Consider the following 20,629-nt stretch of genomic DNA (forward strand, 5'->3'; position numbering starts at 1 on the left):
AACGTGGAATTACAGCGAACGACTAACGATTATTTTAGGTTCAGATCTAAATCAATGATTAACGATATATGAACGATTTTTCGATCAATTACACAGAACGATTATCGTTTAAATTCGAACGTATATTGAGCACTTTGGCGCCAAGCTGTTGAACTCCGCCCCCTCCGCGGTTCCTGAGTACTTCGGCCAATCACAGGAGACCTCATCCTCCTCCGCTGCGGTTGACAGCAGTGGGCGTGGTTCCGAGCACGCAGCATGACGTTGTTTTCATCGTTCTACTGATGCGCATGCGTGGTGAGTCTGTCATGGCGGCGCCCATTGTACGGAGAGCCGATTGAAGTGATCCGCCGGAACGGCCGGAAACCATCACCTGTGCCGGAGATCCCGGAGCCGCCATGAGGGCAGCGGTGTGATCTGTCAGTCAGGTACGTAATAGCCCTCAGCGTGCTGTCACGGGCGTCATGTCCTGTGGACATAGGTGACGTCACGGTGTATGGACTGTATGGAGGCCCCGCCCCTTCTATACATCGCCCTGTGTGCTGTATGGGTATACGGCCTCTGAGCTCTGTACATCACACACCTGCTGCCTGCGCTATAAGGAGGCGCTCTGCGGGAATTAGATGGGAAATGGCGCAGGGTGCCTGGAAAGAGGAGGCGCCATGTTTGTGTATAGCCCCGCCCCTTCGGTCATTGACATGTGAAGTAGTAACCTAGCAACAACGACCCTAATTTCAATCCTGTCATCGGCATAAAGGGTGTAATTTAATATGGCTCCTGCTGCTGAGGCCCCCGAGGGCCCATGTCACGTGACCCCTATACACTGTGCAGAGTATTATACTCTCTGCTGGTGGTCAGAGGAGGAGGAGCCAATCTGTGACTCCTCCCCTCATACAGAGGGCTGAGGGTGCAGGGGGCCCCGAAAACAAAGGAGGGTGCAGGGGGGCCCCAAGAGGACATAGCAGGGTGCAGGGGGCCCTGAGAACAAAGGAGGGTGCAGGGGGGCCCGAGGGGACATAGAAGGGTGCAGGGGGGCCCGAGGGGACATAGAAGGGTGCAGGGGGGCCCCGAGGACATAAGAGGGTGCCGGGGGGCCCGAGAGGACATAAGAGGGTGCCGGGGGGCCCGAGAGGACATAGGAGGGTGCAGGGGGCCCCAAGAGGACATAGGAGGGTGCAGGGGGGCCCCGAGGACATAGGAGGGTGCAGGGGGGCCCCGAGGGGACATAGGAGGGTGAAGGGGGCCACAAGGGGACATAGGAGGGTGCAGGGGGCCACAAGAGGACATAGGAGGGTGCAGGGGGGCCCGAGGGGACATAGGAGGGTGCAGGGGGGCCCCGAGGGGACATAGGAGGGTGCAGGGGGCCACAAGAGGACATAGGAGGGTGCAGGGGGGCCCCGAGGGGACATAGGAGGGTGCAGGGGGGCCCCGAGGGGACATAGGAGGGTGCAGGGGGCCACAAGAGGACATAGGAGGGTGCAGGGGGGCCCCGAGGACATAGGAGGGTGCAGGGGGGCCCCGAGGACATAGGAGGGTGCAGGGGGGCCCCGAGGACATAGGAGGGTGCAGGGGGGCCCCGAGGGGACATAGGAGGGTGCAGGGGGGCCTGAGAGGACATAGGAGGGTGCAGGGGGCCCCGAGAGGACATAGGAGGGTGCAGGGGGGCCCCGAGGGGACATAGGAGGGTGCAGGGGGGCCCCGAGGGGACATAGGAGGGTGCAGGGGGCCACAAGAGGACATAGGAGGGTGCAGGGGGGCCACAAGAGGACATAGGAGGGTGCAGGGGGGCCACAAGAGGACATAGGAGGGTGCAGGGGGGCCCCGAGGACATAGGAGGGTGCAGGGGGGCCCCGAGGGGACATAGGAGGGTGCAGGGGGGCCCCGAGGGGACATAGGAGGGTGCAGGGGGGCCTGAGAGGACATAGGAGGGTGCAGGGGGCCCCAAGAGGACATAGGAGGGTGCAGGGGGGCCCGAGAGGACATAGGGTGCAGGGGGCCTGAGAGGACATAGGACGGTGCAGGGGGCCCGAGACGACATAGAATGGTGCAGGGGGGCCCCGAGTGGACATAAGAGGCTGCGAGGGGGGGGACATAGGAGGGTGCAGGGGGGTCCTAGAGGACATAGGAGGCTTCAGGGGGGGAGGACATAGGAGGGTGCAGGGGGGGGGGGGGGAGGACATAGGAGGGTGCAGGGGGGGGGGGACATAGGAGGGTGCAGGGGGGTCCTAGACGACATAGGAGGCGGCAGAGGGGGCCGAGGACATAGGAAGCGGCAGGGGGGCCCGAGAGGACATAGGAGGCTGCAGGTGGGGGAGGAAATAAGAGGGTGCAGGGGGCCTGAGAGGACAGAGGAGGGTGCACAGGGCTGAGGATGCCAGGAAGCTAAGCACTGAACTATTATTCATAGAGCCAGAACTACTTCTTCTTCCCGTAGATGTCAACTTCTTTTAGAGGGATTAGCTGCCTGATCTCTGTCTGATCGGTGGTTCGTGAGGTGCTGGGGTATGGGGCTGTCCGGTCCCTGGTCTGTCTGATCGGTGGTTGGTTAGGTGCTGGGGTATGGGGCTGTCCGGTTCCTGGTCTGTCTGATCGGTGGTTGGTTAGGTGCTGGGGTATGGCGCTGTCCGGTCCCTGGTCTGTCTGATCGGTGGTTGGTGAGGTGCCGGGATATGGGGCTGTCTGGTGCCTGGTCTGTCTGATCGGTGGTTGGTTAGGTGCTGGGGTATGGCGCTGTCCGGTTCCTGGTCTGTCTGATCGGTGGTTGGTGACGTGCTGGGGTATGGGGCTGTCCGGTGCCTGGTCTGTCTGATCGGTGGTTGGTTAGGTGCTGGGGTATGGCACTGTCCGGTGCCTGGTCTGTCTGATCGGTGGTTGGTTAGGTGCTGGGGTATGGCACTGTCCGGTGCCTGGTCTGTCTGATCGGTGGTTGGTGACGTGCTGGGGTATGGGGCTGTCCGGTGCCTGGTCTGTCTGATCGGTGGTTGGTGACGTGCTGGGGTATGGGGCTGTCCGGTGCCTGGTCTGTCTGATCGGTGGTTGGTTAGGTGCTGGGGTATGGCGCTGTCCGGTTCCTGGTCTGTCTGATCGGTGGTTGGTGACGTGCTGGGGTATGGGGCTGTCCGGTACCTGGTCTGTCTGATTGGTGGTTGCTGAGGTGCCGGGATATGGGGCTGTCCGGTGCCTGGTCTGTCTGATCGGTGGTTGGTGACGTGCTGGGGTATGGGGCTGTCCAGGTGCTGGGGTATGGGGCTGTCCGGTTCCTGGTCTGTCTGATCGGTGGTTGGTTAGGTGCTGGGGTATGGGGCTGTTCGGTGCCTGGTCTGTCTGATCGGTGGTTGGTTAGGTGCTGGGGTATGGGGCTGTTCGGTGCCTGGTCTGTCTGATCGGTGGTTGGTGACGTGCTGGGGTATGGGGCTGTCTAGTGCCTGGTCTGTCTGATCGGTGGTTGGTTAGGTGCTGGGGTATGGGGCTGTCCGGTGCCTGGTCTGTCTGATCGGTGGTTGCTGAGGTTCCCGGGATATGGGGCTGTCCGGTGCCTGGTCTGTCTGATCGGTGGTTGGTGACGTGCTGGGGTATGGGGCTGTCCGGTGCCTGGTCTGTCTGATCGGTGGTTGGTTAGGTGCTGGGGTATGGCGCTGTCCGGTTCCTGGTCTGTCTGATCGGTGGTTGGTGACGTGCTGGGGTATGGGGCTGTCCGGTACCTGGTCTGTCTGATTGGTGGTTGCTGAGGTGCCGGGATATGGGGCTGTCCGGTGCCTGGTCTGTCTGATCGGTGGTTGGTGACGTGCTGGGGTATGGGGCTGTCCAGGTGCTGGGGTATGGGGCTGTCCGGTTCCTGGTCTGTCTGATCGGTGGTTGGTTAGGTGCTGGGGTATGGGGCTGTCCGGTGCCTGGTCTGTCTGATCGGTGGTTGGTTAGGTGCTGGGGTATGGGGCTGTCCGGTGCCTGGTCTGTCTGATCGGTGGTTGGTGACGTGCCGGTGTATGGGGCTGTCCGGTGCCTGGTCTGTCTGATCGGTGGTTGGTTAGGTGCTGGGGTATGGCGCTCTCCGGTTCCTGGTCTGTCTGATCGGTGGTTGGTTAGGTGCTGGGGTATGGGGCTGTCCGGTGCCTGGTCTGTCTGATCGGTGGTTGGTGACGTGCCGGGGTATGGGTCTGTCCGGTGCCTGGTCTGTCTGATCGGTGGTTGGTTAGGTGCTGGGGTATGGGGCTGTCCGGTGCCTGGTCTGTCTGATCGGTGGTTGGTTAGGTGCTGGGGTATGGGGCTGTCCGGTGCCTGGTCTGTCTGATCGAAGGGTGGTTATGTCTATATTGGGGCTGGACATGGGGTGGGATGTCGGTAATTGGGTGTTGGGCGGTGGTTTTTACAGGACTATTTCTTTTTATAATATGATGTATGTACATTCGTGGGATGTATCTGAAATAGCCCACACTTTTTTTGGTGTTTTGTTTGCATGCCGTTCGCTGTGTGGTAACACGCGGTGTATTTATCAGGTGGGGTAAACTGCTGCAATATCAGATTAAGTTCTTCTTTTGCTTTAGTATGTAAAAAAAATAATAAAAATGTAAGTACTCCAATGGTTCTTGTGCCCTGTGTAACTGCTTTATTCTTCCCGCTTCGGAGTGGTGTGATGGGTCATCTTCTGCGCTGTGATCTGTAGTTTTGTTTGGCGCCATTGTAGGATAGATAAGGCATTCTGTTTTTCCTATATTGTGATGTGACCAAAAAACCTACAGTTCTGGTATTAAATTTTTTAGTCCTCCTAGGGAATCAGCTCAGTTGGATCCCATAAATAGCACTTTGTTGGGTCCCGTATTAACTGGTTGGTTTGGATCCCAGGATCAGCTCTTGGTCAGATCCTAGGATCAGTTTTTAGTCTGAATCTGGGGATCGATCATCTTTTGGTCAGATCCTGGCATCAGCTCTTGCACAGATCCCATGATCAGCTCTTGGTGGGATGCCATGATCAGCTCTTGGTGGGATCCCATGATCAGCTCTTGGTGGGATGCCATGATCAGCTCTTGGTGGGATGCCATGATCAGCTCTTGGTGGGATGCCATGATCAGCTCTTGGTGGGATGCCATGATCAGCTCTTGGTGGGATGCCATGATCAGCTCTTGGTGGGATGCCATGATCAGCTCTTGGTGGGATGCCATGATCAGCTCTTGGTCGGATGCCATGATCAGCTCTTGGTGGGATCCCATGATCCGCTCTTGGTGGGATCCCATGATCAGCTCTTGGACAGATCCCATGATCAGCTCTTGGTCGGATGCCATGATCAGCTCTTGGTCGGATGCCATGATCAGCTCTTGGTTGACATCCCTCTTGCTTATCTTTTTGCATGATCCCATCCCCCCATATAGCAGCTCATGTGACATCTCACATGCCCATAGCTGTCCTCTCTTCCTCCAGTTCATGGTCGACTCTTCTTCCTTGTACAGGGTGGTCCTCATATCTGGTGCAGCCTCTGGATTCTGAGGTGAATGTACGAGTAATCTGTGCTCTCCTCCTGCAGGTTATTGCGAAGACGCCACCTCTGAAGACACCGCAATCGTCCATCCTGAAGACAAGATGTCCGCTCATACTTACCCTGTGAGTACATTAATCTTTCCACACTAAGGCCCGCTTGTTCCCCGCGGGGGCTGCCTGGACGATCTTTAGATTGTGGCAGTCTGCTGCCACCAATCGCATTACACAGAGCGACTGCCAGCAGATCATCACTGTCGTAATCGTTTTTTAAAACCTGTTTTAAAACAGTGCAGCTTGGGCCTTCTAATATGTTCTTAAAGGGAATCTGTCAGCTGTAAATCACCTTCCAAACGTCAATCAGGATGGGACAGCAGGACTCACAGGCTTTCTCTATAAGTGTTGGGGGAAGCAGGACTCACAGGCTTTCTCTATGAGTGGTGGGGGAAGCAGGACTCGCAGGCTTTCTCTATAAATGGTGGGGGATACAGGACTCACAGGCTTTGTCTATGAGTGTGTGTGTGTGTGGGGGGGGAAGCAGGACTCACACGCTCTCTCTATGAAAGGTGGTGGGGGAAGCAGGACTCGCAGGCTTTCTCTGAGTGTGTGTGTGTGTGGGGGGAAGCAGGACTCACAGGCTTTCTCTATGAGTGGTCGGGGAAGCAGGACTCACACGCTCTCTCTATGAATGGTGGTGGGGGAAGCAGGACTCGCAGGCTTTCTCTATGAGTGTGTGTGTGTGTGTGTGTGGGGGGGGGGGGAAGCAGGACTCACAGGCTCTCTCTATGAGTGGTGGGGGAAGCAGGACTCACAGGCTCTCTATCAGTGGTGGGGGAAGCAGGACTCACAGGCTTTCTCTATGAGTGGTGGGGGAAGCAGGACTCACAGGCTTTCTCTGAGTGGTGGGGGAAGCAGGACTCACAGGCTCTCTATATGAGTGGTGGGGGAAGCAGGACTCACAGGCTCTCTCTATGAGTGGTGGGCGAGGCAGGACTCACAGGCTTTCTCTATGAGTGGTGGGGGAAGCAGGACTCACAGGCTTTCTCTATGAGTGGTGGGGGAAGCAGGACTCACAGGCTCTCTCTATGAGTGGTGGGGGAAGCAGGACTCACAGGCTTCTCTATGAGTGGTGGGGGAAGCAGGACTCACAGGCTCTCTCTATGAGTGGTGGGCGAGGCAGGACTCACAGGCTTTCTCTATGAGTGGTGGGGGAAGCAGGACTCACAGGCTTTCTCTATGAGTGGTGGGGGAAGCAGGACTCACAGTCTTTCTCTATGAGTGGTGGGGGAAGCAGGACTCACAGGCTTCTCTATGAGTGGTGGGGGAAGCAGGACTCACAGGCTTCTCTATGAGTGGTGGGGGAAGCAGGACTCACAGGCTTCTCTATGAGTGGTGGGGGAAGCAGGACTCACAGGCTTCTCTATGAGTGGTGGGGGAAGCAGGACTCACAGGCTCTCTCTATGAGCGGTGGGGGAAGCAGGACTCACAGGCTTTCTCTATGAGTGGTGGGGGAAGCAGGACTCCCAGGCTTTCTCTAGGGTGGGTGGGGGCATTTAGTGACATGTATATGACTCTGTTGCCCTTCTCCTCCAGGTATCGGTGACATTCCATGACGTGGCGGCCTGTTTCTCGGCTGAGGAGTGGGGGGTCCTGGAGGACTGGCAGAAGGATCTGTATAAGAATGTGATGCTGGAGATCCACTCTGCGCTGGAAGCCATGGGTGAGCTCCACAGTGATCCCATCCGGCATAGCACTATTATTAAAACATAGTAATGGAGTCCGTCAGGACCCACACCACATCATCATGTTACCTTACCCAGTCAACACCATAAAGAAGACACAATATTTTTTGTATATAAAGTGCAGCGGTGTGTGGTCGGGCCCCATGTCACATCACTCACCCGTCTCCCACTCTCTTAGGCTTTGAGATCCTTAACCGTGATGTCTTGTTCTGCATAAAGAAGGTGAAGGACCTGTACATCGACATCTGTGAGAGCAACCGAGCCATCAGCAGCCAGGGTGAGAAGGGAAACTTAAAGGGGGTGTCCGGGATTAGACATCATGGCCGCCTCTGCTGTCCACAGTAATGTACACACAACCCAAAAGTCAGGGTAAAGATGGGGTTAACTGTCATTATTGATATCTCTATCTTCTGATCATAGGCCGAAATCCTGGGGCTGCACCACTGAGACCAGGGTGTGATATCTTCAGCGTCTCAGTAGTGCAGTCTCAGGCCTTGAGGATGGCGGGAGGAGGTGTCCTCTAGGTGATAATGTGTGTTGTGTCTCCTGCAGCCTCCTGCCCCAGAGAGCCAGCCAGGACTCCAAGTCTGAAGCAGGAGCGGGGCCCCCGCCTGGACTCCTGCCAGAAGAAGGGAGCCAAGGGCCCCAACCACCATGGTGAGAAGATGATGAGGATACGGAGACAGGATTGGACCCAGGACTGTCCAGGAGATTATATATGTCTCCTGTATATACAGATGTCCGGGAGATTATATATGTCTCCTGTATATACAGATGTCCGGGAGATTATATATGTCTCCTGTATATACAGATGTCCGGGAGATTATATATGTCTCCTGTATATACAGATGTCCGGGAGATTATATATGTCTCCGGTATATACAGATGTCCGGGAGATTATATATGTCTCCTGTATATACAGATGTCCGGGAGATTATATATGTCTCCGGTATATACAGATGTCCGGGAGATTATATATGTCTCCTGTATATACAGATGTCCGGGAGATTATACATGTCTCCTGTATATACAGATGTCCGGGAGATTATACATGTCTCCTGTATATACAGATGTCCGGGAGATTATATATGTCTCCTGTATATACAGATGTCCGGGAGATTATATATGTCTCCTGTATATACAGATGTCCGGGAGATTATATATGTCTCCTGTATATACAGATGTCCGGGAGATTATATATGTCTCCTGTATATACAGATGTCCGGGAGATTATATATGTCTCCTGTATATACAGATGTCCGGGAGATTATATATGTCTCCTGTATATACAGATGTCCGGGAGATTATATATGTCTCCTGTATATACAGATGTCCGGGAGATTATATATGTCTCCTGTATATACAGATGTCCGGGAGATTATATATGTCTCCTGTATATACAGATGTCCGGGAGATTATATATGTCTCCTGTATATACAGATGTCCGGGAGATTATATATGTCTCCTGTATATACAGATGTCCGGGAGATTATATATGTCTCCTGTATATACAGATGTCCGGGAGATTATATATGTCTCCTGTATATACAGATGTCCGGGAGATTATATATGTCTCCTGTATATACAGATGTCCGGGAGATTATATATGTCTCCGGTATATACAGATGTCCGGGAGATTATATATGTCTCCTGTATATACAGATGTCCGGGAGATTATATATGTCTCCTGCATATACAGATGTCCGGGAGATTATATATGTCTCCTGTATATACAGATGTCCGGGAGATTATATATGTCTCCTGTATATACAGATGTCCGGGAGATTATATATGTCTCCTGCATATACAGATGTCCGGTAGATTATATATGTCTCCGGTATATACAGATGTCCGGGAGATTATATATGTCTCCTGCATATACAGATGTCCGGGAGATTATATATGTCTCCTGTATATACAGATGTCCGGGAGATTATATATGTCTCCTGTATATACAGATGTCCGGGAGATTATATATGTCTCCTGTATATACAGATGTCCGGGAGATTATATATGTCTCCTGTATATACAGATGTCCGGGAGATTATATATGTCTCCTGTATATACAGATGTCCGGGAGATTATATATGTCTCCTGTATATACAGATGTCCGGGAGATTATATATGTCTCCTGTATATACAGATGTCCGGGAGATTATATATGTCTCCTGTATATACAGATGTCCGGGAGATTATATATGTCTCCTGTATATACAGATGTCCGGGAGATTATATATGTCTCCTGTATATACAGATGTCCGGGAGATTATATATGTCTCCTGTATATACAGATGTCCGGGAGATTATATATGTCTCCTGCATATACAGATGTCCGGTAGATTATATATGTCTCCGGTATATACAGATGTCCGGGAGATTATATATGTCTCCTGCATATACAGATGTCCGGTAGATTATATATGTCTCCTGTATATACAGATGTCCGGGAGATTATATATGTCTCCTGTATATACAGATGTCCGGGAGATTATATATGTCTCCTGTATATACAGATGTCCGGGAGATTATATATGTCTCCTGCATATACAGATGTCCGGGAGATTATATATGTCTCCTGCATATACAGATGTCCGGGAGATTATATATGTCTCCTGTATATACAGATGTCCGGGAGATTATATATGTCTCCTGTATATACAGATGTCCGGGAGATTATATATGTCTCCTGTATATACAGATGTCCGGGAGATTATATATGTCTCCGGTATATACAGATGTCCGGGAGATTATATATGTCTCCTGTATATACAGATGTCCGGGAGATTATATATGTCTCCTGTATATACAGATGTCCGGGAGATTATATATGTCTCCTGCATATACAGATGTCCGGGAGATTATATATGTCTCCTGTATATACAGATGTCCGGGAGATTATATATGTCTCCTGTATATACAGATGTCCGGGAGATTATATATGTCTCCTGCATATACAGATGTCCGGGAGATTATATATGTCTCCTGTATATACAGATGTCCGGGAGATTATATATGTCTCCTGTATATACAGATGTCCGGGAGATTATATATGTCTCCTGTATATACAGATGTCCGGGAGATTATATATGTCTCCTGTATGGGCGGATGTCTAAGGCTGAGTTCAGACGACGTTTTTGCATTCTTTTTTTTGCAAAAAAACTGATGAAAAAATGATGAAAAACTGTGTGCATCCATTTTGATCCGGTTTTCCATTATAAAAAAAAATGGATCAAAATGGATTCTTTTTTTGGACAGACAAAAAAATGAGGTTGTGTCCGTCAAAAAAATAGATCCGTTTTTATCCATTTTTTTTATAATGGAAGTCAATGGAAAAACTGATCACAACGGATGCACACAGTTGCATTGTTTTTTTCATCAGTTTTTTACAAAAACGGATGAAAAAACTGATTGCAAGTATGAACCCTGCCTAAGATGTTATCCTTGTTCTTTAACAGTATGTAATCCTGATTTACTTCTGAGGATCAAGCAGGATGTTCCGGCCCAGCAGAGTCCGGCACGCGGTGAGTGGGCTCCCTGGGGTGAGGGGGCGCAATTCTCAGATTATCTGTGTATAGTAATGTCCTGTATACACCCTATTATCTGTGTATAGTAATGTCCTGTATACACCCCATTATCTGTGTATAGTAATGTCCTGTATACACCCCATTATCTGTGTATAGTAACGTTACTATACACAGATAATGGGGGTGTATACAGGACATTACTATACACAGATAATGGGGTGTATACAGATATATAACTATACACAGATAATGGGGTGTATACAGATATATAACTATACACAGATAATGGGGTGTATACAGGACATTACTATACACAGATAATGGGGTGTATACAGGTATATAACTATACACAGATAATGGGGGTGTATACAGGTACATTACTATACACAGATAATGGGGTGTATACAGGACATTACTATACACAGATAATGGGGGTGTATACAGGACATTACTATACACAGATAATGGGGTGTATACAGGTACATTACTATACACAGATAATGGGGTGTATACAGGTACATTACTATACACAGATAATGGGGTGTATACAGGTACATTACTATACACAGATAATGGGGGTGTATACAGGTACATTACTATACACAGATAATGGGGTGTATACAGGACATTACTATACACAGATAATGGGGTGTATACAGGACATTACTATACACAGATAATGGGGTGTATACAGGTACATTACTATACACAGATAATGGGGTGTATACAGGACATTACTATACACAGATAATGGGGGTGTATACAGGACATTACTATACACAGATAATGGGGTGTATACAGATATATAACTATACACAGATAATGGGGTGTATACAGATATATAACTATACACAGATAATGGGGTGTATACAGGACATTACTATACACAGATAATGGGGTGTATACAGGTATATAACTATACACAGATAATGGGGGTGTATACAGGTACATTACTATACACAGATAATGGGGTGTATACAGGACATTACTATACACAGATAATGGGGGTGTATACAGGACATTACTATACACAGATAATGGGGTGTATACAGGTACATTACTATACACAGATAATGGGGTGTATACAGGTACATTACTATACACAGATAATGGGGTGTATACAGGTACATTACTATACACAGATAATGGGGGTGTATACAGGTACATTACTATACACAGATAATGGGGTGTATACAGGACATTACTATACACAGATAATGGGGTGTATACAGGACATTACTATACACAGATAATGGGGTGTATACAGGACATTACTATACACAGATAATGGGGTGTATACAGGTACATTACTATACACAGATAATGGGGTGTATACAGGACATTACTATACACAGATAATGGGGTGTATACAGGACATTACTATACACAGATAATGGGGTGTATACAGGAACATTACTATACACAGATAATGGGGTGTATACAGGTACACTACAGTTCAAAAGTTTGGGGTTAGATTGAAATGTCCTTATTTTTGAAGGAAAAGCACTGTACTTCTCAATGAAGATAACTTTAAACTAGTCCTAACTTTAAACCAATCCCCTCTATACATTGCTAATGTGGTAACTGACTATTCTAGCTGCAAATGTCTGGTGTTTGGTGCAATATCTACATAGGTGTATAGAGGCCCATTTCCAGCAACTGTCACTCCAGTCTTCTAATGGTACAATGTGTTTGCTCATTGGCTCAGAAGGATAATTGATGATTAGAAAACCCTTGTGCAATCATGTTCACACATCTGAAAACAGTCTAGCTCGTTACAGAAGCTACAAGGCTACGTTCACACAGAGCAAAAGGGGCGGATTACGCAAGGAAATATTTCCGCCTGAAATCAACTGACGCTGAATTCCGAGCAGAATATAAGCAGAATGTAAGCGGAATCCCTGAGTATTCCGCTAGGAAAGTGTTCAGCTTGTAATCAGCTCTTGACAAATTCAGCGCGGAATACTCGAGGAATCCACGCTGATTCCGCATGCATTCAGCGCTGAAATTCAGCGAGTATTCGGCGAGTAAACTAGACTATACCAGAATACATACTAGAATCCTCCTCCCCCCCTTTTTACCCCATTTCGCTTGTATTACTCTTGTATTCCGCGCTGAAACAGAAAATCAGAGCCCCATTGGTTTGTATAGGTTTCCGCTAGCGGAAGAATGAACATGTTCATTCTTCTGGCAGACAGCGGATTAGCCGCGGAACGTTCAGTGCAGAAATTCCACCGTGTGAACTGCAGAGCAGAATTTCCATTCAACACAATGGAAATTAGCTCTGCACCTATTTTAACGGCTGAAATTTCAGCGCAGAAATTCAGCTGCTTTTGCTCTGTGTGAACGAGCCCCAAAACTGACCTTCCTTTGAGCAGATTGAGTTTCTGGAGCATCACATTTGTGGGGTCAAACGCTCAAAATGGCCAGAAAAAGAGAACTTTCATCTAAAACTCGACAGTCTATTCTTGTTCTTAGAAATGAAGGCTATTCCATGCGAGAAATTGCTAAGAAATTGAAGATTTCCTACAACGGTGTGTACTACTCCCTTCAGAGGACAGCACAAACAGGCTCTAACCAGACTAGAAAAAGAAGTGGGAGGCCGCGTTGCACAACTAAGCAAGAAGATAAGCACATTAGAGTCTCTAGTTTGAGAAACAGACGCCTCACAGGTCCCCAACTGGCATCTTCATTACATAGTACCCGCAAAACACCAGCGTCACCATCTACAGTGAAGAGGCGGCTGCAGGATTTTGGGCTTCAGGGCAGAGTGGCAAAGAAAAAGCCATATCTGAGACTGGCCAATAAAAGAAAAAGATTAAGATGGGCAAAAGAACACAGACATTGGACAGAGGAAGACTGGAAAAAAGTGTTGTGGACGATGGATGAATCCAAGTTTGAGGTGTTTGGATGACAAAGAAGAAGGTTTGTGAGACGCAGAAGAAATGAGAAGATGCTGGAAGAATGCCTGACGCCATCTGTTATACATGGTGGAGGTCATGTGATGGTCTGGGGTTGGTGCTGGTAAGGTGGGAGATTTGTACAGGGTAAAAGGGATTGTGAATAAGGAAGGCCATCACTCTGCACCGCCATGCCATACCCAGTGGGCAGCGCTTGGTTAAAGCCAATTTCATCCTACAACAGGACAATGACCCTAAACACCTCCAAATTGTGCAAGAACTATTTCCAGCAGAAGCAGCAGCTGGTATTCTATCATAGGGAATGGAGGGGCCAGCGCAGTCACCAGATCACCACCCCATTGTGGGAGCAGCTGGACCGTATGGTACGCCAGAAGTGCATCCAACCAATCCAACTTGTGGGAGCTGCTTCTAGAAGCGTGGGGGGCAATTTCTCCAGCTTACCCCAACAGATTAATAGCTAGAATGCCAAAGGTGGGCAATGCTGGAATTGCTGCACAAGGAGGATTCTGGGACGGAAGCAAAGTGTGATGGAAGAACAATGTTATTTCACATACAAATCAGTATTTCTAACCTTGTCAATGTCTTGTCTCTATTTTCTATTCATTTCACAACGTCTGGTGGTGAAGAAGTGTGACTTTTCATGGAAAACACTAAATTGTTTGGGTGACCCCAAACTTTATAACGGTAGTGTACATACATCAGGGTGACCCCAAACTTTTGAACAGTAGTGTACATTACTATACACAGATAATGGGGTGTATACAGGACATTACTATACACAGATAATGGGGTGTATACAGGACATTACTATACACAGATAATGGGGGTGTTTAACAGGCTCCATGTAATAATTCACCTTCCCAGAGGTGGCGCTGTACTGGTATACTTGCTGCCTTATATGAAGTGGCCGTAGATCCTGCGCAGTAACACAGTGTCTCCTCTGTACACAGCTGATCCCATCGTCACCTCCGTCTTCTCACTACAGAAGGATAAAGAGGAGCCTCACCCGGCGGACAGCACCGAGGGCCAAGCCGTCCCGGCACACAGTGAGTCCTGTCCCCTGCAGGGTAGATGAGGGCCGAGCCGTCCCGGCACACAGTGAGTCCTGTCCCCTGCAGGGTAGATGAGGGGTGAGCCGTCCCGGCACACAGTGAGTCCTGTCCCCTGCAGGGTAGATGAGGGCCGAGCCGTCCCCGCACAGTGAGTCCTGTCCCCTGCAGGGTAGATGAGGGCCGAGCCGTCCCCGCACACAGTGAGTCCTGTCCCCTGCAGGGTAGATGAGGGCCGAGCCGTCCCCGCACACAGTGAGTCCTGTCCCCTGCAGGGTAGATGAGGGCCGTAACCTATAGTGTCAGGTGATAGAACTGGAGTTGAGTACTATGACTCCTCAGTTCTAATAACAAACCCCATTAAAATTAATGGGGCGGGGGGTCTTGTCACCTGAAAAACCAAGAAAGCGATGGAAACAGCACAAAGATGGAAGTGGCAGAGCGGGGGGAGCGGGGACGCAGTATAGACTCCCTGATCACTGTATTACACCACTTTTACAGACTGACAATATTGGGCACCCAACCTAATAGAACATGTCCCCTGACAATGCTATGTAATCTTTATGTAATGTATGTAATCTATATGTAATCTATCACCATCAGGAGGAGCTGAGCAGATTGATATATAATCTTTATCTAATGTATGTAATCTATATGTAATGTATGTAATCTATATGTAATGTATGTAATCTTTATGTAATGTATGTAATCTTTATGTAATCTATCACCATCAGGAAGAGCTGAGCAGATTGATATATAATCTATATGAAATGTATGTAATCTATATGAAATGTATGTAATCTTTATGTAATGTATGTAATCTATATGTAATGTATGTAATCTATATGTAATCTATCACCATCAGGAAGAGCTGAGCAGATTGATATTTAACTTTCTAAAACATTTTTAACAAGATTATTGGAATCCCTGCTCATTCTGTGTTAAGGAGTCCAGTGGGCGGAGTCCTGTGTAATATGGTGAATGATTTCAGGTTAACGATAAACAGTCTTGTTTGCGATCATTTATCGTTAGCCGTTAATCGTTAAAAATCGCTCTGTGTAATAGGACCCTAAGGGCTGCCAGAAATCTGCAGGAAAGAGAGACCCTATACGCCCTTATTATGCATAAAGGAGGCCTCATGCACACACGGTAACATATGATGTGCGAGAGCCGGAGTCCCCCCCTTCCCCTTATAAATGTAGGGGAGACTTTGATTTGACCCTTTTTGAAGAATTTTTAATATTTGAAATAATTTAAATTTAAACAGTTTAATAATCTTACAGACCGTAACCTGCAGCTTTGTGAATTTTATTTTTTTCTCAGTTTGAACTTGCTTTATTTAACCCCTTAACGACATCGGACGTAAATTTACGCCCTGATGCCGGTAAGGGAGTTTAGAGCGGGGCCGCGCGGCGACCCCGCTCTGAACCGCGGCGGTCCCGGGTGCCACTTGTTGCCCGGGACCGTAGGTATTAGCGGGCACTGTCCGATCGCCGTGCCCGCTAATACAGTAATCAGATGCAGCTGTCAAACATGACAGCTGCATCCGATTACCGGACGCAGCGTCATCCCTGGTGTCTAGTGGGGAGATCGCTCCTCCGGGATGTTATCCCCGAGGAGCGATATCCGTTTCTGAAGCCGGCCGGGGACCGCTCCAAGATGGCGCCGTCCCCGGCTCGGCACTCGTTTGTTTCCGGCTGCAGCAGCCGAAAGCAAACGAGTGCCGATCTCATGGATCTCTGCAGCATATCTATGCTGCAGAGATCTCTGAGAGATCAAAGCACTTATACTAGAAGTCCCCTAGGGAGAATAACCCTAACCCCAGGGGGGGAATAACCCTAACCCCAGGGGGAATAACCCTAACCCCAGGGGGGGACTAACCCTAACCCCAGGGGGGGACTAACCCTAACCCAGGGGGGGACTAACCCTAACCCAGGGGGGGACTAACCCTAACCCAGGGGGGGACTAACCCTAACCCAGGGGGGGACTAACCCTAACCCCAGGGGGACTAACCCTAACCCCAGGGGGGGAATAACCCTAACCCCAGGGGGGATAACCCTAACCCCAGGGGGGGAATAACCCTAACCCCAGGGGGGGAATAACCCTAACCCCAGGGGGGGAATAACCCTAACCCCAGGGGGGGAATAACCCTAACCCCAGGGGGGGAATAACCCTAACCCCAGGGGGGGAATAACCCTAACCCCAGGGGGGGAATAACCCTAACCCCAGGGGGGAATAACTCTAACCCCAGGGGGGAATAACTCTAACCCCAGGGGGGAATAACCCTAACCCCAGTGGGGAATAACTCTAACCCCAGGAGGAATAACCCTAACCCCAGGGGAAATAACCCTAACCCCAGGGGGGCTTCTAGTATAAGTGTAAAAGTAAAAAAAAAAGTGTCATTATTAGTAAAAAGCCCCCTCCCCTAATAAAAGTCTGAATCACCCCCCTTTTCCCAGGTTATAAATAAAAGTAAATAAATAAATAAACATGTTTGGTATCGCCGCGTGCGTAATCGCCCAAACTATTAATTAATCACATTCCTGATCTCGCATGGTAAACTGCGTCAGCACAAAAAAATTGCGCATTTTTGGTCGCATCAAATCCAGAAAAATTGTAATAAAAAGCGATCAAAAAGTCGTATATGCGCAATCACTGTACCGATAGAAAGAACACATCATGGCGCAAAAAATGACACCTGACACAGCCCCATAGACCAAAGGATAAAAGCGCTATAAGCCGGGGAATGGAGCGGTTTTAAGTAACGTATATTTGTTGACAATGGTTTACATCAGATACAATATAAGTTATACATGTTACATATCGTTTTAATCGTAACGACTTGAGGAACATATATAACAAGTCAGTTTTACCCCAGGGCGAATGGCGTAAAAACACATTTCCCCCAAATAAACAAAATGCGTTTTTTTTTTTCAATTTCACCATACTTTGAATTTTTTTCTGGTTTCGCAGTGTACTTTATGCAAAAATTCAGCCGTCATTGCAAAGTACAATTAGTGACGCAAAAAATAAGGGCTCATGTGGGTCTCTAGGTGGAAAAATGCAAGTGCTATGTATGGCCTTTTAAGCACAAGGAGGAAAAACCCGAAAACACAAAAATCGAAATTGGCTCTGTCCTTAAGGGGTTAAAGGGGTATTTCCCCCAAAACCAAAAAAATTTAATGCTCCCAAATCTGGTCTTTCTTACCAAGTCCCCTTGAGTATTTTGAGCTGTCTCCCATCTTTCTAGCTGCTGCCGTTCCTGAGTTACAAGTTTTTCTAAAAGATGGTCTATTATCAAGATAGAAAACTACATCTCCCATCATGCAATGCTTATGCCTGATGATGATGGTGTAGCAGAGCTGAGATGGTGAGATGGTATAGCAGAGGTGAGATGGTATAGCAGAGCTGAGATGGTGAGATGGTATAGCAGAGGTGAGATGGTATAGCAGAGCTGAGATGGTGAGATGGTATAGCAGAGGTGAGATGGTATAGCAGAGCTGAGATGGTGAGATGGTATAGCAGAGGTGAGATGGTATAGCAGAGCTGAGATGGTATAGCAGAGGTGAGATGGTATAGCAGAGCTGAGATGGTGAGATGGTATAGCAGAGGTGAGATGGTATAGCAGAGCTGAGATGGTATAGCAGAGGTGAGATGGTATAGCAGAGCTGAGATGGTGAGATGGTATAGCAGAGGTGAGATGGTATAGCAAAGCTGAGATGGTATAGCAGAGGTGAGATGGTATAGCAGAGCTGAGATGGTGAGATGGTATAGCAGAGCTGAGATGGTGAGATGGTATAGCAGAGCTGAGATGGTATAGCAGAGCTGAGATGGTATAGCAGAGGTGAGATGGTATAGCAGAGCTGAGATGGTGAGATGGTATAGCAGAGGTGAGATGGTATAGCAGAGGTGAGATGGTATAGCAGAACTGAGATGGTGTAGCAGAGCTGAGATGGTGTAGCAGAGCTGAGATGGTATAGCAGAACTGAGATGAGCGCCATGCATGGGTGAGCTGCAGGGGTGTTGGGGGGCAGCAGGTGATAGGGAGGGGGGGGTTCGGTGGTGCCGCGGGTAAGCACAACCATAAGGGGAGGGGGGTGCCGGTTCCACGATTGAGCCCAGCAGGGTGTGGGGGGATTTGGGGTGCCGCCGGTAAGCTCCGTTGGTAAGCGGCTACGGGAGGTGCTGCAGATGAGCCCAGTGGGTGGGTGGCGGGGTTGGTAAGCTTAGATGCTGTCGGTGGAGATAGAGTGACCCGCGGGGGTGCCACGGGTGAGCGGCACGAGTGACAGCAGTGGGTAAAGTGATCTCTTTGTGCGTTTATTCAGACATCACAGTGAGGGAGCGGTGGCAAGGGTGCGGGAGCGTGTAGCAGACAACTGTTGTCTGCTACACGCTCCCGCACCCTTGCCACCGCTTCTCACTGTGATGTCTGAATAAACGCACAAAGAGATCACTTTATCCGGTGAGTGCTTGGACTTATTTTCTATTTTATACACCATAATGTGTACTATAGTGTAGTGTGATATATCCTTTGGTGTAGTGTGATATGGTGATATTTTCTATTTTATATACCATAATGTATACTATGGTGTAGTGTGATATATCCTATGGTGTAGTGGGATACGGTGTAGTGTGATATATCCTATGGTGTAGTGGGATACGGTGTAGTGTGATATATCCTATGGTGTAGTGGGATACGGTGTAGTGTGATATATCCTATGGTGTAACATGAGACACAACCTATAATGTAACACAGCACAGCCGGTATTATCAGAGATGTCATTTGCTGTACGGATATTTTTGCAGTTTTCTCAAGGGTGTATTTATCACTTATTATCTCAGAGCTTTACAACCCGGGGGGAGGGGGCAGCTGAAGTCTAAACACCCGGGAGAGAGGGGGTGGCATCTAGGGCCTAAGCGCTAGGAGGAGGGCTGGCCCCAGACCTTCCTGAGACCTCCCTCGTGTGTTCCTGTCTAGTCTGTATATAGAAGTGACATCAGCACAGAGCCGACCCTCAGGGGCCACAACACCAGCTGATAATAACTATAGATCCAGCCCAGGACTGCGACTTCTGTATTTACTTCTTCATACCTTCAGAGCTGAACATCAGCTAACACATAGTTACATATAATGTGTGTATGTGTTACATGGGACTGCCCCGCCTTCTGATTGGCTCTTTGTTTGCTCCTCCCTGTGATTGGTTCCTTGTTTTGCTCCTCCCTGTGATTGGTCTTTATTTTGCTCCTCCCTGTGATTGGTTCCTTGTTTTGCTCCTCTCTGTGATTGGTCTTTGTTTTGATCCTCCCTGTGATTGGTTCCTTATTTTGCTCCTCCCTGTGATTGGTTCTTTGTTTTGCTCCTCCCTGTGATTGGTTCCTTATTTTGCTCCTCCCTGTGATTGGTTCTTTGTTTTGCTCCTCCCTGTGATTGGTTCCTTATTTTGCTCCTCCCTGTGATTGGTTCTTTGTTTTGCTCCTCCCTGTGATTGGTCTTTGTTTTGATCCTCCCTGTGATTGGTTCTTTGTTTTGCTCCTCCCTGTGATTGGTTCCTTGTTTTGCTCCTCCCTGTGATTGGTTCTTTGTTTTGCTCCTCCCTGTGATTGGTTCCTTATTTTGCTCCTCCCTGTGATTGGTTCTTTGTTTTGCTCCTCCCTGTGATTGGTTCCTTGATTGGCTCCTCCCTGTGATTGGTTCCTTGTTTTGCTCCTCCCCGTGATTGGTTCTTTGTTTTGCTCCTCCCTGTGATTGGTTCCTTATTTTGCTCCTCCCTGTGATTGGTTCTTTGTTTTGCTCCTCCCTGTGATTGGTTCTTTGTTTTGCTCCTCCCTGTGATTGGTTCTTTGTTTTGCTCCTCCCTGTGATTGGTTCTTTGTTTTGCTCCTCCCTGTGATTGGTTCCTTGTTTTGCTCCTCCCTGTGATTGGTTC

The 20,629-nt window shown here is 48.8% G+C and overlaps 1 protein-coding gene across 5 annotated transcripts in view; it reads left to right on the top strand.

Moving 5' to 3' along the window:
- Window positions 1-262: 262 nt before the first annotated feature.
- Window positions 263-20,629, top strand: part of LOC138794541 (zinc finger protein 34-like) — a 51,598-nt gene continuing 31,231 nt past the window's right edge. For 2 of the 5 annotated variants that reach the window (XM_069973262.1, XM_069973259.1), the window contains exons 1-7: window positions 266-425; window positions 5,513-5,589; window positions 7,057-7,183; window positions 7,384-7,482; window positions 7,758-7,862; window positions 10,661-10,726; window positions 14,601-14,696. In XM_069973262.1, the coding sequence (XP_069829363.1) occupies window positions 5,569-5,589; window positions 7,057-7,183; window positions 7,384-7,482; window positions 7,758-7,862; window positions 10,661-10,726; window positions 14,601-14,696 (514 nt within the window). In that variant the 5' untranslated portion in view covers window positions 266-425; window positions 5,513-5,568. Of the gene's footprint in view, window positions 426-5,512; window positions 5,590-7,056; window positions 7,184-7,383; window positions 7,483-7,757; window positions 7,863-10,660; window positions 10,727-14,600; window positions 14,697-20,629 lie in introns of all 5 variants that reach the window. The other 3 variants (XM_069973261.1, XM_069973260.1, XM_069973263.1) reach the window with 3 other exon arrangements.

Source organism: Dendropsophus ebraccatus, chromosome 6 (genome assembly GCF_027789765.1).
Source record: "Dendropsophus ebraccatus isolate aDenEbr1 chromosome 6, aDenEbr1.pat, whole genome shotgun sequence".
Taxonomy (NCBI): domain Eukaryota; kingdom Metazoa; phylum Chordata; class Amphibia; order Anura; family Hylidae; genus Dendropsophus; species Dendropsophus ebraccatus.